The sequence below is a fragment of the Lissotriton helveticus genome, chromosome 11, assembly GCF_964261635.1.
Source record: "Lissotriton helveticus chromosome 11, aLisHel1.1, whole genome shotgun sequence".
In the NCBI taxonomy this organism is placed as follows: domain Eukaryota; kingdom Metazoa; phylum Chordata; class Amphibia; order Caudata; family Salamandridae; genus Lissotriton; species Lissotriton helveticus.
This window is the reverse complement of record NC_136072.1, coordinates 539,239,666-539,262,305: the sequence shown is the minus strand read 5'-3', so window position 1 is coordinate 539,262,305 and position 22,640 is coordinate 539,239,666. Positions and strand designations below refer to the sequence as shown.

The window sequence follows — 22,640 nt, the reverse complement described above, 5'->3', positions numbered from 1 at the left end:
AAGGAAATGCAAATCACTGTCTTGAGTTACTCTGCCCCAGGGAGGCATTCCATGCGTGGAGCATGGGTGTTCCGATGCATCCACCCATGGATTTTAGTGCATTCCCAAATTTACCATTTGTGGTAGACCTGGGAATGTGTCAAAATGCTATGCATCCACAGATGAGGCGTAACGAGGAGAAATATCTTTATTTCTCCTCGTTTTTCCTATTTCTATGTGTACTGCATACTGAAGCGCGCATAGCAAGAGGAATTTGCCTGTCAGGATTGAATACCAAAACTGGAGTGCCTATGCTATGTGTTCGCACATCCCAACTCAATACATATCGAGGGTAGCAGATGTTTCAAGCACTGTAAGAAAGAGTCCTTCAAGTGGTGCTCCCATGGTAACAGCACCCAGCCACCTACCGTGCAAAATTCTGTGCTGTAGAAAAGTCCAGGCAATTTAAGATGGAGGTACCGAAGCACACACTAAGGGGCCGATTAGGATGGCGGTTTTTCCGCATCCTCCGGGCCGGCGGAAGTGTCCGCCGGCCTGGAGGATGCGGAAAAACCGCGGCGGAGACTCCAAAGACCCACCGCCAAATTAGGATGGCTGGTGGGTCTGGAATTCCGTCCGCCGCTTTTCCGCCGCTGTCGGCTTCCGCCCGCGGCGGAAAAGCTATAACATGGCAGGCGGTGTCTATGAGACACCGTCCGTCATATTATGATGTTGGTGTAAATATACTTTTCCACGGCGGCTTTTCCGCCATGGAAAAGCATACGGACATTCACTTTGGGGGCCCGTTGCGGGCCCCCTGGGTGAATGGGGGGTGGGGGGTGCACATGGGGGGTACCTATGGTACCCCCCTGCATTTGCGTACACAAAGCAGCAGGCACCGTGCGGTGCCTGCCGCTTTGTGCATGTAAATGCAACACATGCATTTTTAACATTGCGGCGGGTGCAGCTTGAAGCTGCACCCGCCGCAATGTTAAAAATAGAGGATGTGACCGCCACCCTGGCGGTCACATCCTAATTGCCATGGAGGGACCGCCGCTGCCCATGCGGACGGTCCCTCCTACTCAGGGGTGGCGGACGGACGCAAGTCCGTCCGCCATCCTAATCGGCCCCTAAATCGTTTTCTGTAAATTCATTGATAAGTAAATAGACGTAGTCACAGGACGGAGTTGCCCTAATTCATTTGTTTATTAATTAAAAATTTCTGGGCAGGACAAAAAAAACTTTCTCCATAGTAGCAGCCCATAAGTGTTTCGTCCGCAGGACTTTTTCAAGGCTAAAAGTACCAAAAGTTCCAAATATGCACGAGATTGCAAACAGCACATCTGCCAAACTTCATAAGTCCTTCAAATCCTGGGCCAGAGCAAACCGAAGTACGAATGAACTTTGTACCAACGAACAGTCAATGAAGCAACCCCAGCCGTTGCAAGTACGTCACATAGGTGTTGCTTTATTACATCTCAGTTACATTAACCATATGTCCAGATGGACCATGATAAGGCCGGTATCTGTAAACTGTTCATTGGTACTAAGTTAATTCATACTTAGTTTACTCTAGCCTGGGATTTGAAGGACTTGCGAAGTTTAGCAAATGTGCTGTTTGCAATCTCGTGCATATTTGGAGTTTTGGTACTTTTAACCTTGAAAAAGTCCTGCGTACGAAACATGTGTCGGCTGCTTCTATGGAGAAAGTTTTTTATGTGATGCTCAGAAGTTTGTAATAAATAAACAGATGAATTAGAGCATCCGGATCCTGTGAGTACATCTATTCACCTATAAAGGTTTTTAAAGAAAACAATTTAGAGTGTGCTTCAGTATCTCCCTCTCAAATTGCCTCACAGGATTGTTTTTGTGCCGGAAGGTGTCCCTTTCTACACAAAAGCAATCTTGCATTCAACGCAGGAACCCTTGCAGCATGACGCTAGGGTACCTGCTTTAGGTAGCCAAAAGTGTGCCAGTACTAGGAAAGCACAGGAATGTGCCATATAATGTTAAATACGGCGCATTCCTGCCCTCTCACGCACCTTAGCATGGTGGCTTGCTGCGTTGCGCTGCATGAAAGATTGATAAATCTGCCCCACGCGTGTAATCAAGCACATCGACTTGCATGCTTGCCTATATCACACAAATCCTCACACTCTAAACTCTTGTGAAGGCACCGTCTCGTGAACTACCATAACATAACACCGCTCTATTCTTCCTTCCAGACTCCCCTCTAATATAACCATCTCCTCCTAACTCAAGACAGTCTTTTTCTCACCATCGAACTGTCCGCCTCTCGTTGTCACTCTTCCCTCTTTAACAAATTCACTTCTACCTTTAATACCCTCCAGTACTCCTCTCACACTCCTCCTCTCCCTGTGACACGTCCCTCTGCCTATAATGCCCTATGTGAACCCCTTCCCTCTCCATCTCTCTTTCTGGTGTGCGCTCTCTCCCTGTGAACATTCTACCCTCCTCTTCATCCACTCTAGGCTCTTACTATAACACTCTTCTCCCTCGCTCTTTATAACCCCCCCCCCTTGTAACACCCCCTTCTCTTTCTGTGGCCCTCTCCCTCTGTGAACACTCTGTTGTCTCTCATTAAAAGACACCCTCCATTTTCTGTATCATCCTTCCCTTTCCACATAAACCTCCTGTAACGCTGTCTACTTGTTTCTATTAGAATCCCCCCATAACGACCCTGTCTCTCTAAAACTCCCATCTCCCTCCAACACTCCACACCCTTGTGGCACTCTCAACTCCCTCAAAGTCTCTCTTCTCCTCCCCTCTCTTGTGAGACTTTCCTCTCTGCTAACGAGCGCCCTCCACCACAGCGCTCTCCTCTCCCTCTAAACCTCTCTTCTGCCTCCAAGACTCTCCACCGTTCTCGTTTCCCACCAACACTGCCCCCCCTTATAACACTCTCCCCTCCGGGAAACATCCTTTACAACGAAACTTTTACAACGCAGTGCTTTTACAACGCAGGTTTTACAACGAAAACCATTACAACGCATTGCACTGGGGGGCGCTCTAGGATAGGGAATAGTTTTAATTTACTATCCAACACCTTCCCTACTATCATCGGGGACTGGAGTTGGAATAGTAAATTAAACTATTCACTATCCAGCACCCCAAAGCGCTATGCGTTGTAACAGCATGCGTTGTAAAAACTGCGTTGTAACAGCATGTGTGGTAAAAGCATGCGTTGTAATGTAATACATCCCTCCCCTCCGCCTCACGCCCTTCACTGTCTCTCTAACACTCTCCCCTCTTCTTCTAATACTCGACTCTCTCCTCTAACACCGAATCTCTCTACATCTCTGTCCCCTGTCTCTAACACTCTCCTCCCCTGTAACGCTCTTCGCCTCTCCCTGTAACACTCTCCCTCCCCTGGGAACACTCCCTTTTCTAAAACTATCTTCCCTCTCCCGATAACACCCCCCCATGCTCGAGGAACTCTGTGCTTTTCTTAACACTTATTTACCCCAACACTCTCCACCTTAAACTCTTCCCTCTATGATGTCCGCATCTCCCTAGAACACCCTAGACTCCTGCTGACACTCTCCTTCCCCTATAACACTCTCCTCTCCCTCTAACACACTCCATTTCTCTCTAACACTCTCCTCTATCTAAGAGCCTGCTCTCCTCTAACACTCTCCTCTCTGACTCACTTTTCCTGTAACACATTCTCTCTCTATCACTCTACCCTCTCCCTTTTACACTCTAATTTCCTTCTACCACTCTCCCTTCCTCTTATGACACTGCCAGCTCTCTTTGACACTCTACCTGCTGCTTATAACATGTCCCAATTTCTGAAACTCTCTGCCCTCTGCCTGTAACACACTACCCTTCCGTCCCTCCCTCTCTACCACTCTCCACTCTTCCTGCAACGCACTTCTCTCTTTAACCATACTGTTCCACCGCTCTCTAACACTCTCCCTCTCTGTCACACTCTCCCCTTTCTAACTTGCTCTCCCCTCTGTGACTTACTCGCCCCTCTTTGACCTACTCTTCCCTCTCTGACTTACTCTTTCCTCTCTGTCACACGCTCCCCACTCTCTCTGTCGCACTCTCCCCTCTCTGACTTACTCTCCCCTCTCTAACATACTCTTTCCTGTCTGCCACACTCTCCCCTCTCTGACCTATTCTTCCCTCTCTGACTTACTCTTTCCTCTCTCTGTCACACTCGCCCTCTCTGACTTACTCTCCCCTCTCTGACTTACTCTCCCCTCTCTGACTTACTCTTTACTCTCTCTGACTTACTCTTTCCTCTCTCCGACTTACTCTCCCCTCTCTGACTTACTCTTTACTCTTTCTGACTTACTCTTTCCTCTCTCTGTCACACTCTCCCCTCTCTGACTTACTATTCCCGGACTGACTTACTCTTTCCTCTCTCTGTCACACTCTCCCCTCTCTGACTTACTCTCCCCTCTCTGACTTACTCTTTCCTCTCTCTGTCACACTCTCCCCTCTATGACTTACTCCTTCCTCTCTCTGTCACACTCTCCCCTCTCTGACTTACTCGTTCCTCTCTGTCACACTCTCCCCTCTCTGACTTACTCTGCCCTCTCTGACTTACGCCCCCCTCTCGCTGCCACACTCTCTCCTCTCTGACTTACTCTCCCTTCTCTTACTTAATCTTTCCTCTCTCTGTCACGCTCTCCCCTCTCTGACTTACTCTTTTCTCTCTCTGTCACACTCTCCCCTCTCTGACTTACTCTCCTCTCTCTGTCACACTCTCCCCTCTCTGCCTTACTCTTTCCTCTCTCTGTCACACTCTCCCCTCTCTGACCTACTCTTTCCTCTCTCTGTCACACTCTCCCCTCTCTGACTCACTCTTCCCTCTCTCTGTCGCACTCTTTCTTCTCTCTGTCACCCTCTCCCCTCTCTGACTCACTCTTCCCTCTCTCTGTCGCACTCTCCCCTCTCTGACTCACTCTTCCCTCTCTCTGTCGCACTCTTCCTTCTCTCTGTCACGCACTCCCCTCTCTGACTTACTCTCCCCTCTCTCTGTCACACTCTCCCCTCTCTGACTCAATCTTCCCTCTCTCTGTTGCACTCTTTCTTCTCTCTGTCACACTCTCTCCTCTCTGACTCACTCTTCCCTCTCTCTGTCGCACTCTTTCTTCTCTCTGTCACACTCTCCCCTCTCTGACTTACTCTTCCCTCTCTCTGTCACACTCTACCCTCTCTCTGTCGCACTCTCCCTTCTCTGACATACTCTCTCCTCTCTGACTTATTCTCCCTCTCTGACTTACTCTTTCCTCTGTCTGTCACACTCTCCCCTCTCTGACTTACTCTCCCCTCTCTCTTTCACACTCTCCCCTCTCTGACTTACTTTCCCCTCTCTGACTTACTCTTTCCTCTCTCTGTCACACTCTCCCCTCTATGACTTACTCCTTCCTCTCTCTGTCACACTCTCCCCTCTCTGACTTACTCTTTCCTCTCTCTGTCACACTCTCCCCTCTCTGACTCACTCTTCCCTCTCTGTCACAATTTTCCCCTCTCTGACTCACTCTTCCCTCTCTCTGTCGCACTCTTCCTTCTCTCTGTCACTCACTCCCCTCGCTGACTTACTCTCCCCTCTCTGACTTACTCTTTCCTCTCTCTGTCACACTCTCCCCTCTCTGACTTACTCTCCCCTCTCTCTTTCTCACTCTCCCCTCTCTCTTTCTCACTCTCCCCTCTCTGACTTACTTTCCCCTCTCTGACTTACTCTTTCCTCTCTCTGTCACACTCTCCCCTCTCTGACTTACTCTTTCCTCTCTCTGTCACACTCTCCCCTCTCTGACTCACTCTTCCCTCTCTGTCACATTCTCCCCTCTCTGACTCACTCTTCCCTCTCTCTGTCGCACTCTTCCTTCTCTCTGTCACTCACTCCCCTCGCTGACTTACTCTCCACTCTCTGACTTACTCTTTCCTCTCTCTGTCACACTCTCCCCTCTCTGACTCACTCTTCCCTCTCTGTCACACTCTCCCCTCTCTGACTCACTCTTCCCTCTCTCTGTCGCACTCTTCCTTCTCTCTGTCACTCACTCCCCTCGCTGACTTACTCTCCACTCTCTGACTTACTCTTTCCTCTCTCTGTCACACTCTCCCCTCTCTGACTTACTCTTCCCTCTCTCTGTCGCACTCTTCCTTCTCTCTGTCACACACTCCCCTCTCTGACTTACTCTCCCCTCTCTCTGTCACACTCTCCCCTCTCTGACTCACTCTTTCCTCTCTCTGTCGCACTCTTTCTTCTCTCTGTCACACTCTCCCCTCTCTGACTCACTCTTCCCTCTCTCTGTCGCACTCTTCCTTTTCTCTGACACTCCTCGTTTTCGCGAACATGCTTTTAACTCCCAGGTAACACTCCTATTTCTCCCACTCTCCCCTCTCCCTATAACATGCTCCCTTCTCCACCACCCTCCTTCCTCTCTGCCCCTTCATCACACCCCTTCCTCTCCCTGTAATACTGGCCCTCCATCACACTACTTCCTCCAATCAAACTCCTTCCTCTCCTTGTAACATTGTCTCTCCGTCACACTACTACTTCTCCCTATAACACTCTCCCTTCTCAATCCCACTCCTTTCTCTCCTTGTAACTTTGGCCCTTCATCACACTCCTTCCTACCCCTGTAACGCTCTCCTTTCTCCATCACACTCCTTCCTCTCCTTGTAAGTCCACTATTCCATCACACTCCTTCCATACTCCCCCTGCTCCATCACACTCCTTCCTCTCCCTGTGAAACCGCCCTCCATCACACTTCCTCCTCCTCCTGTAAGGCTCCCCTCACCCCTTCAAGCTCTCCCTTCTGCCTGTCGCACTCTTCCCTCTCTCATGCACACACGTCCTTTTTTAACACACTCCCCCTCTCCCTGTAACTCCCTCCTCTTCATTTGCCCTCTCTTTCCGGGCAACAGTCTTTCCTCTCTCTATGACAATCTTCCCTCTTGTTGTAATATCCTTCCTCCGTCTCTTTCTTGCTCTTGTCTCTCCCTGGCACACATATCTTCGCCCTGTAATACTCTTCACGTCTGTTTGACGCTCTTGCCTTTTTTGTTAACTTTTCACTGACTCTATCCACTATTCTCTTTCCATGTTCCTCTTTGTTTTTTTTTTGGGGGGGGGGGGGTAAATATAGCGTGAACTCGACCTGAAGATATCAGAGCGCTTTACATGTGCACCAGTTGCCTTACAGATGAGCACATTCCATTTGTTAGCCAGAGGGAGATTAAGTGATTTGCCCAAAATCACAGGATGTTGAGGGTCCCTGCCGAGACTGGAACCTGGTACAGTCTTACCTACCTCCCAGGAACAACACCTCACCTGCTACTAACCATCGCTTTAGTTGCACTCACTTCTTCTCTAACTTTCCCTTTGACCCACATCCCCTGCCCACACCCTCCGGCTCACTCACCGTTCGAGCACTGCCGACCAGGACTTCCTCCTCGCCAGTCCTGCCTGGTTTCTGCCCAGCAGGTCCGTCCACGGGCCGGGAATTCGCTGCAGCCCTTCGACAAGTTTGTCGCCTGTGTCCCATAGTACACACCTTGGGTGCCCAGGCCTCCAAAACTTCCCACACTTGGGTACCCGGCCAACAGGCTGCCATTGGGTCCAGGCAGGGGCCTGCCAAGGATGTCGCTGATGCCATGTGGTGTGCCCGCTGCCAGGTGGGCACTCAGGGTCTGCGGGCTAAGCTTGCAGCAGGGGTTGTGTGCGGTGTACTGGTACATGGGTGCCTTCATCTCCGAGAACTGTGCCAGAGATGTATTGTTGAGGACAAAGGTGCCCGGCATGCCGGGTTCCATGGTTCCCGCTACCAGGTGATACGACAGGGAAGGTTGACTTTAAATCAATGAGTAAGTCCACAGGTGAATCGAGAACATCCTGTGTGAGGGGTGTCACAAGGAATCTGCCAAGGAGTCAGAAGAGGCTGTGAAGAATACGATGATCTATGATGTGATCTATTTGATCCCACATGCACAGTAGCACTTCTGATATTAGAACAATGTTCTTGGTTAAAGATACTGAATTGGAAGCCAGCAGCCCTGTCACAAGCAGGTTTCTCGATGAAGGGCCACTTTTCTCGGCTGAAGAATCTCAATAGAAGTCTGTTGTCACCTTTTAAGGTCCATGTTCACACAGGATAGTAGATCCTGGAGGACGGACAGTGTTCCCTATCAAGAATTCCCAGAGGACGACCAGTGTTGCCTGTAGAAGGTCAATTTCCTGTTTAATGGCCTCAGTTCCTAATGGATGCTTCCTGATGGAAGTTCAGTGTTCTTGGTTGAAGATATACAATAGAAGGCCTGGTCTCTGTTTATATATCTATGTTCCTGAGGGATGGCCACTGTTTCCAGCTGAAGTTTCCTGATGGAAGAACAGGGAATCGTGTTCAAAATTTCCAATGGAAGATCAATGTTCTCGATAGGAGGTAAGTGTTTGTTTTGGATGGCGTCAGGTCTGTTTGAAATTTCCGAATAGAAGGGCATGAGGATTTCTAAAGGAAGATCAACGTTCTCGATAGGAGGTAAGTGTTCCAGTTGGATGGCCTCAGTTTGTGATTTAAGTTTCTCAATAGAATTTTTCCTAGTTGAGGATTCAAATGCTAGAGCAGGGTTCCTAATAGGTCAGTGTCCCATTGGTATGATCACTGTTCCCAACTGAAGTTTCCCAATGAAAGGGCAGTGTTCCCAATAGAAGGTCATTCTCCCTGTTGGATCGCCACTGTTCCCAGCTGAAGTTCCTGTTGGAAGGATAGTGTTCCCTGTTGATGGTTGCCAACGCAGAGCAATGTTTTCGATAGAAGGTTGGTGTTGCTGCTGGTTGGTTGCTGTTGAACGGCGGTCTTTCTGATTTAAGTTTCCTGATCGAATGTCAGTGTCCTCAGTTGAAGATACCCAATAGATTGCCAGTGGCCCGGGTAAAAGTTTGGTGTGACTGTTGGATGGCTTCTGTTACTGAATAAAGTTTCTCAGTGGAATGACAGTGTACTCTTTGAAGATGACCGTTAGAAGGCCAGTGTGCCTCTTGGATGGCTTCTGTTGACAATGGATGTTTTCCAGTGCAAGGACAATGTTTGTAATTAAAGATTCTTGAGAGCAGTGTTCCCTTCTGAAGGTCAGTGTTCCGGAGTGTAGAACCATTCCCAATTGAACGTCAGTCTACAGATTAGACGGCTAATGTTTCTTCTTGTTGAAGTTCCAGTGTTCCTAATTGAAGTTTCAACTTTGAAAGGAAGGGAAGTGTTCCCTTTAGAAGGCGGATGATCCCGTTTGTAGCCTAGTGCTCCCAAATAAAATTTCCTGATGTAGAGCAAGTGTTCTCACCATAAGTGAAATGTTCCCCTTGCCTCTGTGTATCCTACGAAAAGATACTTTTGAGGTGATGGCCCACTGCCCTGTGACGACTCACAGCCGCGATATCTTCCATTCGGTTTTATGGCCTGAGGCTTGCCGGTCTCTCAGTGTGCTTGTGTGACGTCTATGAGTTCTGTGCTCTCCCGGCGCACCCTTCTGCTCTCCCAGTTTGCTGCCATGAAGTTGTGCTCTCTCTTCTATTTTCCTGGTGCTGTATTCCAACAGTGCTCGGCAGCCTTGCTTCTTCTGTATGGAGTTAGTTGCCACTCGTCTGGCCCCTGCAGGTTCGCGATATGTAGCATGCTCTGCAGAATATTTGACATCCACCTGGCCCTGTTCTCTATTTTAGGGCTTGCTGTGTCGGCGGTCCTTCTGTTTGGTGCCCCCTATGGTCGATCCCGTGCAGTACCAGGAGTTTGGGCTCCTAGTAGGTACTTATGTCTCTGGACCTTGACTGGTGATGGATGTTGAAGAAGGGGGGCAACTCACTTTTGTGTGATTACTCTCGCCCAGTGCAGAACCATCAGTGTCCAAACCCAAGCTGGTGCTCCCTCTGAAGCTCCTGTTTCTCTGTCCGCTCTTGATGCTGTATGAGGCTGATGGGTAGCTCCTGAGCTGGGATCTGTCGCGCCTGGTCTTAGCACTCAGCTTTAATACGTAGTCCGTCTGCCCCAGCTATGCCCCACTCATGTCATACAGCTCTCTCCAGTCCCTGCCTGGAGCTACCTGGTGGTACAACTCTCCATGGACGCCTGCCTGGCAGATCTCCTTCAGGCCCTGCTGCCTGGTGGAGCCGCGCTTTCAGATCCGCGCCTGGTGATGCCTACTGGGACCGTGCTCACTGGATCGCTCCTGGCCTCCTGCTGTCCCACTGCGACCTCTGTGTCCAGACCCTGCTTGATGAAGTTTGACCCGGTGGGCTGCAGGCTCCTCTGATAAAGCTCAGGTGCATTAGTCCAGCGTGCTGCCATTGGCCGGGGCGCGCCTCCTTGTCTGTGTGCGCAGGGCGCGCCATATATTGGCTGATATCAGATTAATGGTGGATTGATAGGTTAGCAGAACATTCATACTTGTCCGGTGTGTGGTGTGGAGACGAGGGAGGGGGCGTGGGGGAGGATAGGTCTCCGGTGCAATATGTTCCCCTCATCCGCCATCGTCATAGTTAGGTTTGCGAGAGTTAAACCAGGAGCAGTGGAAAACGGGGGCTATTATGGCACACACACACATAGATATATATATGTATATATACATATAAATATATATATATATATACACATACATGTGTGTGTACATATATGTGTGTGTGTGTATATGTGTATATATGTGTGTGTATGTGTGTGTGTATATATATATATATATATATATATATATATATATATATATATATATATATATATATATATATGTATACATATATATAAATACATATATATATATCCATATATATCCACACATACACACACCCCCCTACCAATGGAATTTTCATCCATGACTGAAGCGTCGCTGTCGCAAATAAGAGAATACTCTGTGCAGTGTAAGTAGGTCGGGTGCACGCGTCGTGTGACATCTGAGGAAGCCTACCTACACGAAAGGTTTTTGCTTTTTAGTGACCTTTGGTAACGTGCAGCTATCAAGAATTAATTTAGGCGGGCGGAGAGCCCGCGATCAGGAAGTGGGGGGTGTGGAGCAGAAAGTTCCGGGTCGGGGGAGAGGGGGTGGGGAGCTGGATTTAGAGACCTGCACGTCTCGCGTTTGACTCCCTTTGTCCGTCCGTTTTTGATTAATCGATGAGTCGATAGATTATTTTTTTCAGTTCAGATCGTTTACTGCCCTTCATGCGGGCGTACTCACTCAGACTGTCGTTCAAGTGTTAGAACGCGCACGTTTTTTATCCCCACTCAGGTCTGACGCAGTTTTACAAATGTTAAATCGGCCTGGTCTTGGAAAGCCCTGGTATGGCGGTTGGGGAGGGGGTCCTTTGTTCAAAGCAAAATCCAGAGTTTAAACCAACCCACAAACGGACACACCCCTTAGCAGCACCTTTTTTAGTCTGGCCTATATCGCCAGACTATTTTTTACTAAAAAACGCGACCATAGTGTACGCAGCTTTCATTCAAAGACCTTCTTCATTTGGTCAATTACTGAATGTGGAACTACTAATTACATTAACGGCACGCCGAGAGGCTTGAAAATAGTGATCCCAAAACATCACCAGTGAAGTGGCCATATCAGTAAATGTATTTTAATTTGAAAGTTTTTTATTATGAGCATACGGCTGCCATGTTTAATTGGATGTAGGTGGATTTTATTTTGTGGCAAATGATTGTATTAAAAAACACAAAAAGCACCCATTGGCTTTGCCGGTGCTTGTTGCAACAGTAGGCGCATACACAACACCTTTGTGCTTTTTTTTCTACATGTCACTTGTTATGAAGCTTGTGGCAACGTTTTGAGGTGTTTTGTTAACCAGCTGAAGGCTTATTTTATTCACCTTAGAAGAATGAATGCTTGAGCTGGTCACAACACAACTCACATCTGTGATTTTCAGGTTGCCTTCAGGTCACCAACCACAGAGCTCTCTTCCTAGAGATTGCTGTTATTTAAATGTAATTATTGGCTTGATAAATCAAGGGTTAAACAATTGCTGTACAAATATGTGTGTACAATCCAACTCGGGTGCTTGATGCACTTGCTGGAAACTGGTGTGCAATTAGCTGGTCAAGTATATGAATCATTGTAAAATTTCTTAGAGGGTGAATGTGCCTGCTGCAGAGCACGGACGATAGCCTGCAGCTCACTTATTCGAATCCTAATAAGGGAGCACATTGCATTATGTGCCAGCTGCAAACATCTACATGCAACTAGAAATGCTTAAGGATTAATCACTGGAGGCCTAAAAAGTTTTATTGTTTTTAGGGGGATTACATGAACAGCATTTATGTGGGCAGTAATCATGTTTTTCTTCTTTTATCATCAGACATTTTTTCTCTGAGAATCCTGTTTTTGGGAAAGCTTGAAAAACTCGATTTGTTCAAAATGGGCTTCTCTTTGGGTCAACGTGTGGGGCATGTGTATCTTCATTTCCAATGACGGCTTGCTGAGTATGGGGCAAAGGAGTATTGGTTGTAGTAACCAGCTGGTCACTGTTCTAGTGTTTCTCAGAGGATGTATTTACCAGCCACTCCCCGACGGCTGGCTTCCAACATCACCCCACACACATCCATCACAGGTGTCACCAGTCAAGTGACCCTGCTAATAAAAGGGGCCTGGCGTACATGCCCAGGGCCAGTTCCTGAATTTATGCCACTGTGTCTGCATGTGTCTGTGTCTGTGTCTGTGTCTGACAGCAGAGTGAGAGTGATAGCATGAGAGAGTGACAGCATGAGAGACAGCAGAGTGAGAGTGACAGCATGAGTGACAGCAGAGTGAGAGTGACAGTAGAGTGAGAGTGACAGCAGAGTGAGAGTGACAGCAGAGTGAGAGTGACACACAGCAGAGTGAGAGAGACAGCAGAGTGAGAGAGGCAGCAGAGTGAGAGAGGCAGCAGAGTGAGAGACAGCAGAGTGAGAGTGACGTTTTTACCAGGCACACACACCACCTGCAGTCAGTGCACGCTTCCACCAGGCACACACACCACCAGCCATCAGTGCACAATTTCTACAGGCACACACACCACCAGCCATCAGTGCACAATTTCTACAGGCACACACACTACCAGCCATCAGTGCAAACATCAATTGTTAACGCATCCACAATTAACTATTGTAGCAATCGCAGTATGGTGCACTTTACTTTTAAACCTATTCATCTAAAGCGCATCATGCCACCATTGCTACAATTCCAAGCCACCCCACATAATTCCACTACACACCACATGCATACACTCCATAACACATGGCTAAAATGCATTGCCATTTACAATGTCATTAGCTCTAACTCAAATAAATCCGAGACCTATTGCATTTCCAATGCTTGTTTTTTAAATTCGTCCTGCATTCTGCAGCACACATAGAAAGAGCAAAATGCCATTAATAATTGTTTATATGCAGAAAGGTGTCCCTCCCTGAACATAAACAATCATTAAATAATGATGATTTACTACTTCTATGTGTGCTGCATAATGCAGGACACAGAGAAGTGGCAAATCACAATTATTGATTGTTTATGTTCAGGTTGGGACACCTTCCTGCACATAAACAGTCATTCCCTGCAACGCAGGCAACCTTGCACTATGGTGCAAGGATGCCAGCGTTGGCGCCAGGCAGCTAATTTTAGTGCAAGCGCTAGGTAAAACACAGGAGTGGACCTTATTTTTGCAAATACGCCGCATCCATGCATTTTGGAAATGTCAGAGCATGGCGCTGCCAAATTTGGCACAGCTCTGTGCTCCTACATTTCCTTGTAAATATGCCCCATGGAATCTATGTGAATGATTGTGCTATTTACAGACTTGAAAGGCCGAGAGTGAGGGGCTCTAGGTATTGTAGGGATGGAAGGATCAGTTAGGTGTTGCTGCATACAATATGTGTAATGGTTCACGTGATGCATGAGTGTCTGTGATATCTGAAGGTGTGTTGGCTGCTTTCAAAGATGATTGAAGTGTGGGTACCACTGATGTATATCGTCCTCTGAACAGGTCAGATGAAATGTGCAAGTGGGCTGAGTGCAAGGGGTTTTAACAGAAGGAGGTAGACTGGAGAACATTGTTACGTCTGTGACTGAATGAGCTACAGGGAAGTGTGGCATTAGGAAGACTGGGGCATATTACCAAGGGCCATTATCGCAGCTTTAGCGGGACTTTTTCCTGCTAATGCGGCGATAATTTTATCACCCTATTACCAAGCTGTCGCTAACACCAGTTAGCGACAGCTTGTAAGCGATAGCGGGCATTTAGGGGCCGACTTTGCATGTCAGCGATAATTATCGCTAATGACATGCAAAGTGGGCGTGCCATGATGTTAGCGACTGAAAACAGTCGCTAACATCGCTATCTCCTATTACCTACAAAGGCGTAGTTTTGGAAATATTCGCGCTAAGCGCGAATATCTCCAAAAGCTAACACCTGCCCAGAGCAGTTCTTAGCCATGATATCCAATGGGAGGTGGATAACATGGCTAAGAGCATTGTCACAATAATGTGTGAATATCGCTGTATTTCCAGAGATATTCACGCATTTCGAATGATTTTTATAGTTTCTGAGATAAACCTTGATGATAGCAAGGTATCACAGCGATACAAATCGTCGTAGTGCGGCGATAAAATTATTCCTGCTAGCCCTGCTTAGCGATAAATATCGCTATTGCTAGGTAATATGCCCCACTGTTTTTGGTTTTTGCCTAGAAGTTGTTGCAGATGCACTTTTGGAAGACTTTAAAGATTAAGTGGTCATGGGCTGAAAAGCCACAGATAAGTCAAGCCAGACTTGCTTTTTTCATGTGTGTTTTAAGATTAGAGAACACGCCAGCTTTTGGATGGTTTTAGGCGAACCAGGCTGTGTCAGTTAACTTGTCGAATTTATAAAACTCCTTTGATTACCAGTGAACCACTCGTTCAAGTAGTTAGTCATTGAATGACATGTCAGTAGTTGGTCTGTAGTCCTATAAGTGTGAGCAGTCTACTCTTTCTTTTTGAGTTTTGCTTTTATGTAAGCCATCTTGAAAGTTTATCAGTCTGTCCTCTGTTCACTGTGTAGTGAAACAAGAATGATTTTGCTATGGTGCAAATGAGCTCCTTGTAGGACGGCAGACAAGTGTTCACAGGAAAGTTAAGACTTTGATTGTGAATACTTTTAATGGAATTGTAAAGATCTAATGAGGAGGACTTATGTCGCAGATTGCTGACCTGGGGATCCAGGGCACTGCCAGCGCTTGGCTAGCTTCCTTCCTTGGAGACCGCACCCAAAGAGTCCAACTGACAGACCTGGTATTTCATCGCGGGACCTTGACATGTGGAGTACCGCAAGGGTCAGCCCTGTCCCCTTTGCTCTTTAATGTTTACTTGCAGCCTTTAATTGCCGCGCTAAATCAGCTAGACTGCAGGGTATATAACTATGCCGACGACACTCAAATTCTGTTTCAATTTAGATCAGTCGCCCACATCGCAGGTGAATATGTAAGACATTCTGAAATTCACGGTGAACTGGATGTCGGCAAATTCTCTAAAACTAAACCCGGATAAAACGGAGGTGCTGGCGGTCACTACAGTAGCAAACTCCTGGAATGAGCTGTTCTGGCCTAATGAACTAGGACAGCCTCCAAAACCAGCTTCCGTAGTAAAAAGCCTAGGGATAAAAATTGATGTTATGCTTTCAATGTCCCAACAAGTCACAGCAGTGGTAGGAACCTGTGTAGGACTGCTGCGACAACTCCGGAAACTGTAATTGCTGTTATCCTTCTCTACTATCCGGACGGCGGTTTCAGCTCTAATCCTGGCCCGCCTAGATTATGGTAACTCCCTCTACGCTGGGCTACCAAAAAAATCCCTGGCCAGGCTTCAAGGCGTTATGAACGATGCAGCCAGGCTGATCTTCAAAATACCCAGGAGGACACATGTCACCTCACTGTTGCAGGACCTACACTGGCTACCAATATCCCAGCAAGTGGAGTTCAAATGTCTCTGTATCATTCACAAAGCCATTTATGGATCGGCCCCGAACTTTATCAAGGATAAATTGATCCTTTACGCTCCCTGCAGGAGGCTGCGATCTTCAGAAGCTTGTCTCCTGTTATGTCCACGGTTCAAGCGTTCAACGTTAGGGGGGGAAAGCCTTTTCAAATATGATGCCTCCACTATGGAACAGACTCCCGAAAAGCCTGCGCAAAGAGACCAACCTGCTCACCTTTATGAAGAGATTAAAAACTGTTCTCTTCCTGGAAGCTTGGAGCTCTATGTAAAGCACTCCTCACCCTCTGCCTCTCTTTATTGGGCCCTCTCGGACAGCGCTTAGCGACCTCTTTGGTGATAATGCGCTATACAAATGCCCCATAACATAAAATAAAGCGTTTAGTGTTAGTGATTCTGTGTGTGTGTAAACGTGTAAACATCCAGTACGCTGCATTAATGCTTGTTAGGTTCCATCAGGTGGTAGTGCTACTTTGGAAGCAGTGTGCATGTCGTTTTTTCTAAAGTGAGGTGGTCCAATATATAATCAATCACTACTTATGATGTTTCTGTTCCTTTGTTCGACGCCTGCAGCCGGTGCCTGTGCTGGTCAGACCCACATCCACTGGTTTTGCCTGTTCCTTTTTTTGTGTTTCCCTATCTCTCTGTATCAGGATCTTTCTTTCTCTCTCTTCTTCTGTCTTGACCTTGTATCTTTTCCTTGGTCTCACTCAAGGCCTCTGTCTCGGGGTCTGGCTTATTTCTCTGCTTCTGTTTTGCTCCAACCTGCATCCTCTGGGACTCGTTTGTCTGACTTTGAGTCTTGTGTCTCAGAGAAAGCAGCAACTTTAAGGTTGGATCCAGTGGCGGCTGGCAGGGGAAAAGGGGTGGCGGGGCGGAGGGGCTGAATACAAAAATAATAAACAAAAAACACTTACCTTTTAAACAGCCGCCATCTTTTCTTCGCTTTGCTGCTCTTCTTGGCAGGTCTGAACAAGGAAGCACCCAAGCTCCACATAGCCAATCACAACGGTGCAGCGTTGTGATTGATCTGATCGCCATTAATCAGCGCTCAGTCGGGGACAGGGAACCTGTGCATGTTCCTCACTAGGCTGTGCATTACAGCCTGGTGGGGAAAATGCAAAGTGGGCATGACTGTTTGACTGCCTTGGGACGGCCAACCAAGCAGTCATGCACACTTGGAGTGGGCAAACTTCTCCTCCCCCTGTGACCCAGGCCCCGCCTCACCCTAACCCAGCCCCATAGCAAAAAAAAAAAAAAAATGATAATTAAAAAAAAAAAAAATTCTGCTCTAAGAGCAGTGGGGTGACGCTCCTCTGCCTTAGCGGAGGAGCCGCTCCTGGTTGAAACGGAACCTGAGGAAGAGTACAATCTGATGGAAATGTTTTGGCAGTGCATTGTCCATGCCACAGCTTCTATTTCCCCAAGATGTTTTCCTAGCTTTCTTTCAACGTATTACAGTATAAGCGTATCCAAGAACCATGTTGACATAGTTTAATTCCTTATTTCCTCCCCCATCCCTCCCAGCTGTCATGGAAAAGCTGAATACCTGTAGGCAATTATCTTTCTTCACACGTTGCGATATTAGTTAGTTGTTAGAGTCCCCTCTGCTGTACGGTCATGGTCGTATTTTTTACCCTTTTTTTTGTATGTTGTCTGGGGTCCCAATATAATCTGAATGCCCAGAGTGTTCTGGGGGAAACGGCAATTGATACTATAGGTAGTCTCTCTGGGGTTTCCATGTTACACTAAATTTACGCCTGTTATTCTGTAGTAAATATCTAATTGCTAGTGTCAATCATTGCCTTCTTAATTATTCCATTAAAACTGATGGTGAGGTCATTTTAGCAGACCATGTAAATATTGCCACTTCAATATACATATGAGTATTTATATATATATATATATATATATATATATATATATATATATATATATATATATATATAGGGATTTACTCAAGCAAGCAAAACATTTTCAAGCATCAGACGTGTATATATAAGTATTTTTAAATATTTTACATTTTGCTATTAAACAAATATCCCTTTCATCCTTCCCACCCCTCTTCTATTTTTTAGCCATACCACCTAACTAACTAGCACACATGACCACCACACACAAAATCAACTTACTACTTCCTTTTTGCAAATCTACTCCTATCATTCTATTCCTACTCCAAACTCTACTAAACACACATGAAATCAAGATCACAAACATAACACAACTAATCCACAAGAAAAAACTATTGTACTCTCTGACTAAGTACAAATCTTGGGTTCCAGAGTAGCGTGCTACTCGCCAATAAATCGTTTTAATGCCTCGTATGGGGTTGTAAGCGCTTTATAAATACATTTACATTTTACAGCTTGAGAATGGCGAAGGAGCCTTGTCAATAGAATGATCTTCCGCAAAACTTCTGTGCCTCAAAAACAAGTGAGGCAGTACTGCAGTATAGGTGGGTGACCGTAGGTGTCTGGGTGATGACTGGATAGGAAAATTAAAGCAGAAGAGTGAAGGAGGGAGCAGTAAATACAAAAATTGTTATCCAGTTTAACCCAAACATGTTCAAGGTGGCCTCACAGCCACCAGATGCTGTTGATCCATCCTGTAAAAACAAATGGTATCCCAACTGGTATTATTCTAAGACAATTAATAAGGATATGAATACAACATTATCCACAAGGAAGCAAGGAGACTCTTTATCGTTTAAGGCATGTGCACAAGGCATCATTTATATAGGCAATTAAGGAAAAGTAATTTTGCAGTTATTACAGCACTGCAAAAAACAAATGGTAAAATTAGAAACAACCCAAATTGCACGTGGTGCTCAAGGTGTGTGAGTGAAAACCAAAGTAGCGACGCATGTGGCAATGTGAGCAGCGTGGGCGGCGCAATATGGCTGGTGCACAAATATACAGTGAAGCATTTAGTACAAAGTGGTTCCAAGTAATTTGAAGAGTTATATAGGTTCAATGTGATGTTCATAAACCACTTCGTATATGGCGCCTATGATCTCGCTGGATGGTCGACGACGTTTGGATCCTTACGACTCAGGATCTTCATCAGGACTGGGTTGATGGCAGTGCTGTACTGGGGGCAAAAGTAGGGCATGAGCTGGGGAGGTGGGGTAGGGAAGGCAGTCATATCATGGAGATCGAATAGCTACTGAGTAAAGAGGTCGCCAGGATGCAATGGTACCGAGGTCTAGGCGGGAAGGCCAGAGTATCGTTGGGGCCAGGGTCAGGTGGGGGACCTAGGTGTCACTGGATATTAATGGTCGAGGATCCGGGAGATAGGGGCAGAGGCAGCTGGGAAAATGAGCGGAGGAGGAAGGAAGAATCCGGGCTGTAAAGTGGACGGGCGCTGGGGAGGGGTGTTCAAGGCCAGAGAGGTGGAGTGCTTGAATCGCGTGACAGAACTCACTGTGGTGGCAAAGGGGCCCTGTGGAGTGTCAGAGAGGACCAAAGGGGCGCGATGTGCCAAGGAGCAGGGCTGCGGGAGGGAGGAGGAGAAGACCGTGTGCAGTAGCAGCGCCAAGAGCCTAGGAGCAGGGCTGCGGGGTGGTCCAGGAGGGTCCATCAGGAGGTACTGGTGGAGGGTTACATGTGGAGGAGACTCGTAGCAAGGTGTCGCGGTAGAGAGCGACAAGCCGGGCGAAGCTGTGCAATTGGAATATCTAGGGAGAAAGGCGGCCAGTAAGAGCCATCCTGGCAGCATTCACTTTTCCTGTGAGAATGGCCCACAGTGGGGTTGTGGGAGAGGAAGACTTTCGAGCACTTGACAGTTATAACAAGGAAGTGCCCACTACTCACATTTATAACAATGTACTAAAGTCCAAAGGAGTATACATGTTTCTCTAATAAGCAGGGATGCACTTAAGCACTTTTGAGTTCTGGCTAAGTGAAAAAGGCCAACAGAAGAAAACATGAAACTTTCACAAAGAAGAGAAAAACAACTTTCTATAATAATAAAGGGATTGATTCAAAAAGGTTTTTATACACAGATAATTACTTGTGTACATTTACTCCGACACCTAGGTGTAACTCTCCACTATTTCGGTATTCCCCATTTATGAGTAGAAATGTGCCCCTCAAATTAGAGAATGGAGTCCTCTACGACAGAATTTACAAGTGTAAAAGCTTTTCATCTGTGATTGGAGAGCTCCGTCATTGGGACGAAAACCTCTCTAGAAGAATGTATGTATGAAATTATTTATGTTTATTATGCTTTAAGAAAAATGATATTTTACCGTATAGTATAAATGTAATTTAATTACAAATATTTACTATTAACTTAAAAATAATAAAATACAATTTCAGAGTACATCTCATCAAATTAAATGTGTATTAAAAAACATTTAAATATATTAATTTAATTTGTTTCAAACAATAAATAAAAAATATACTAACCCGCACTAACATTATTTTATTTCATATTTAATGTATGAATAAAAATTCTATTTTTTATTAATTATTAATTAAAAAAAGTTTAGCATTTTTTAAAATGAAGTTTAAAAGATTTAATGTACTTATTTGAAGTATATCATGTTTTTAAATGAATGCATCAATCCATAATTATGATTGACACACAGACAGACACACACACACACATATTATGTAGTTTTGACACCTGTAAGTCTGTGGTAAATTTAGAAGCATATTTTGTGAACAGTAATTGTTTTACTCGTTTTCGTTTTGTATTAGTATGGAACTCCCAAACCTCTTGTTCAATTTCCCTAAACCCCTCCCATTTAGTAGTAATTATTGCACATTTAGCCACCACTTCTCCGTTACCTCTCACATTTGCTACTAAAATGTACACATACGTGTTTGGAGATTTCCGCACAGAAAAGATAGGCGATGCAGAGATCTCTGACTGTAGGTTTAATGCATTTTGTAGCACATGCGCACATGCCTACCTCAAGTTCTAAAGATGCGCCCACTCACCTTGGGGATCTAAACCATTAGTATGGCACTCTGTCTTCGACCTTGTGCTTCTCTATGGTCATGGAACTTCTCTCATGCTTCTTTATGGTCATGGAACTCCTTGGTGACTTGCAATATCCTTATGCAGTACAACTGGTGGCACATTATACTATATTGCTTGTTCTTTAAAAAGTGATTTTATTTAGAGTGTTTTAGGAAGAAGAGTTTCATATGCAATTACTAATCTAGTATTAATATCTCTGTCCTTCGAAGGATGAATGGTTCAGTTGACCATGCCAGGATTCCCACTTGTGAGTTGTAAGTCACTTACAGATCTCCACTTGTGAGTTGTAAGTCATGTACAGATCTCAGCCATGACTGCTTAATCCACTGTGCTGTATTAACATGCATGCTTTTTTAGTGCTGAGATATAACACATAATGGGCATTAAGAACAAAGAGCATGTGACTTAGAAACATATTCCTATCTAGATGACATAGACCGAATGCTCCATAGGTGAAGATATAGAACCTTAGACTGTCTAGAAGTAATATACTCTCCTTTAAAGTAAGGGGTATGAGTGTGGTGTGATGCTATACCTATGACATGATGTGCCTTGACATAAATGAGCAATGCATATTATCGTTAGTTCCCCTATATATTTTTTATGACATGTGTCCTGGTGCCACCTGACAAGGAGCCAACGTTTGAGCATGACCTAACAACACAGAGGCCTTGCTCATGTAAGTAACTCCCATAGGAATCCTACAAATGTCAGCCACCCCCAAAGGCAGCTTAACTAGACACTAGGGGGGAGATTTACTAAGATTTTGCACCGTGTTTGCGTCACAAAAGTGATGCAGATCGGTGCAAATTCTTTTTTTTCTCGTTTTATTTTCCAGCGCTAAACTTGAACAGTGCAGGAAATAATTGAAAGGGGACGAGAGAGACGTATCTCTGAAGATATGGCACTCTCCTGTTCCCTCCTTGTCGTGCAACGCAGCGCAGCCTCGCTGGGAGCTGCGCTGCATGAATATTTTTTAAATTTCTCGCATTGTCAGGGCATTTGCATTCAACAGGCCCTCAGACCAAAGCCCACTCTATTATGAATGTATCTTTTTGGCCATGCAGTTCATCTACGTATTCATTCTGGCAGTTCTCAGCTTTTGCTGAGCGATGCACACTCTGCTCACTTCAGTTGTCTGTGCATGCTTACAGCAAGGACGCTGGAATTATGTGACAAAGGAGGACCAAATTATGAATCAGGAACTATGCTGCAAGAAATGGCAAATTATGCAGTGTATCGTGCAACATTTTGAGTAGTAATGCTTCATTATTTTGACATTTCTTTAGCTTCCCTTCTGTTTTAATTGTATATAAGCCAGTTGTTCAAGAAGGTGTGCAACTGCACCAATGATGCCCCTTGCTTAGGCAGAACAAAGATAGCCGCACTATTATCTGCCGATGACACTCTCTTGGTCTCCAAAACTGACAGGGGTCTAAAGTTTTTATTAGACAAGTTTGCTGGTTTTTGTAAAGACGAAGGTCTGCTCATTAATACAGACAAAACCAAACTCGTGATGTTCAGTCCATATAAAGGTATGAGGAATCATTTCACTCTAGTTAACGCAAGCTTGAAGCAACTGGAAGTATTTTCTTAGTCTGGAATCAGTTTGTCTTCTCACATTTTCTGGAAGCCAAACATTGCAGGAATGAGGAAAATCCTGTCACAGAGGGCTTATGCAACAGCTTGCTTTGCAGCAGAAGATT

At 45.8% G+C, this 22,640-nt stretch overlaps 1 protein-coding gene across 1 annotated transcript in view; it reads right to left on the bottom strand.

Moving 5' to 3' along the window:
- Positions 1 to 10,166, bottom strand: part of NKX6-3 (NK6 homeobox 3) — a 55,828-nt gene extending 45,662 nt beyond the window's left edge. The window contains exon 1 of the mRNA XM_078665374.1: positions 7,383 to 10,166. Coding sequence (XP_078521500.1) covers positions 7,383 to 7,773 — 391 coding nt within the window. The 5' untranslated portion in view covers positions 7,774 to 10,166. The remainder of the gene's footprint in view (positions 1 to 7,382) is intronic.
- Positions 10,167 to 22,640: the final 12,474 nt, after the last annotated feature.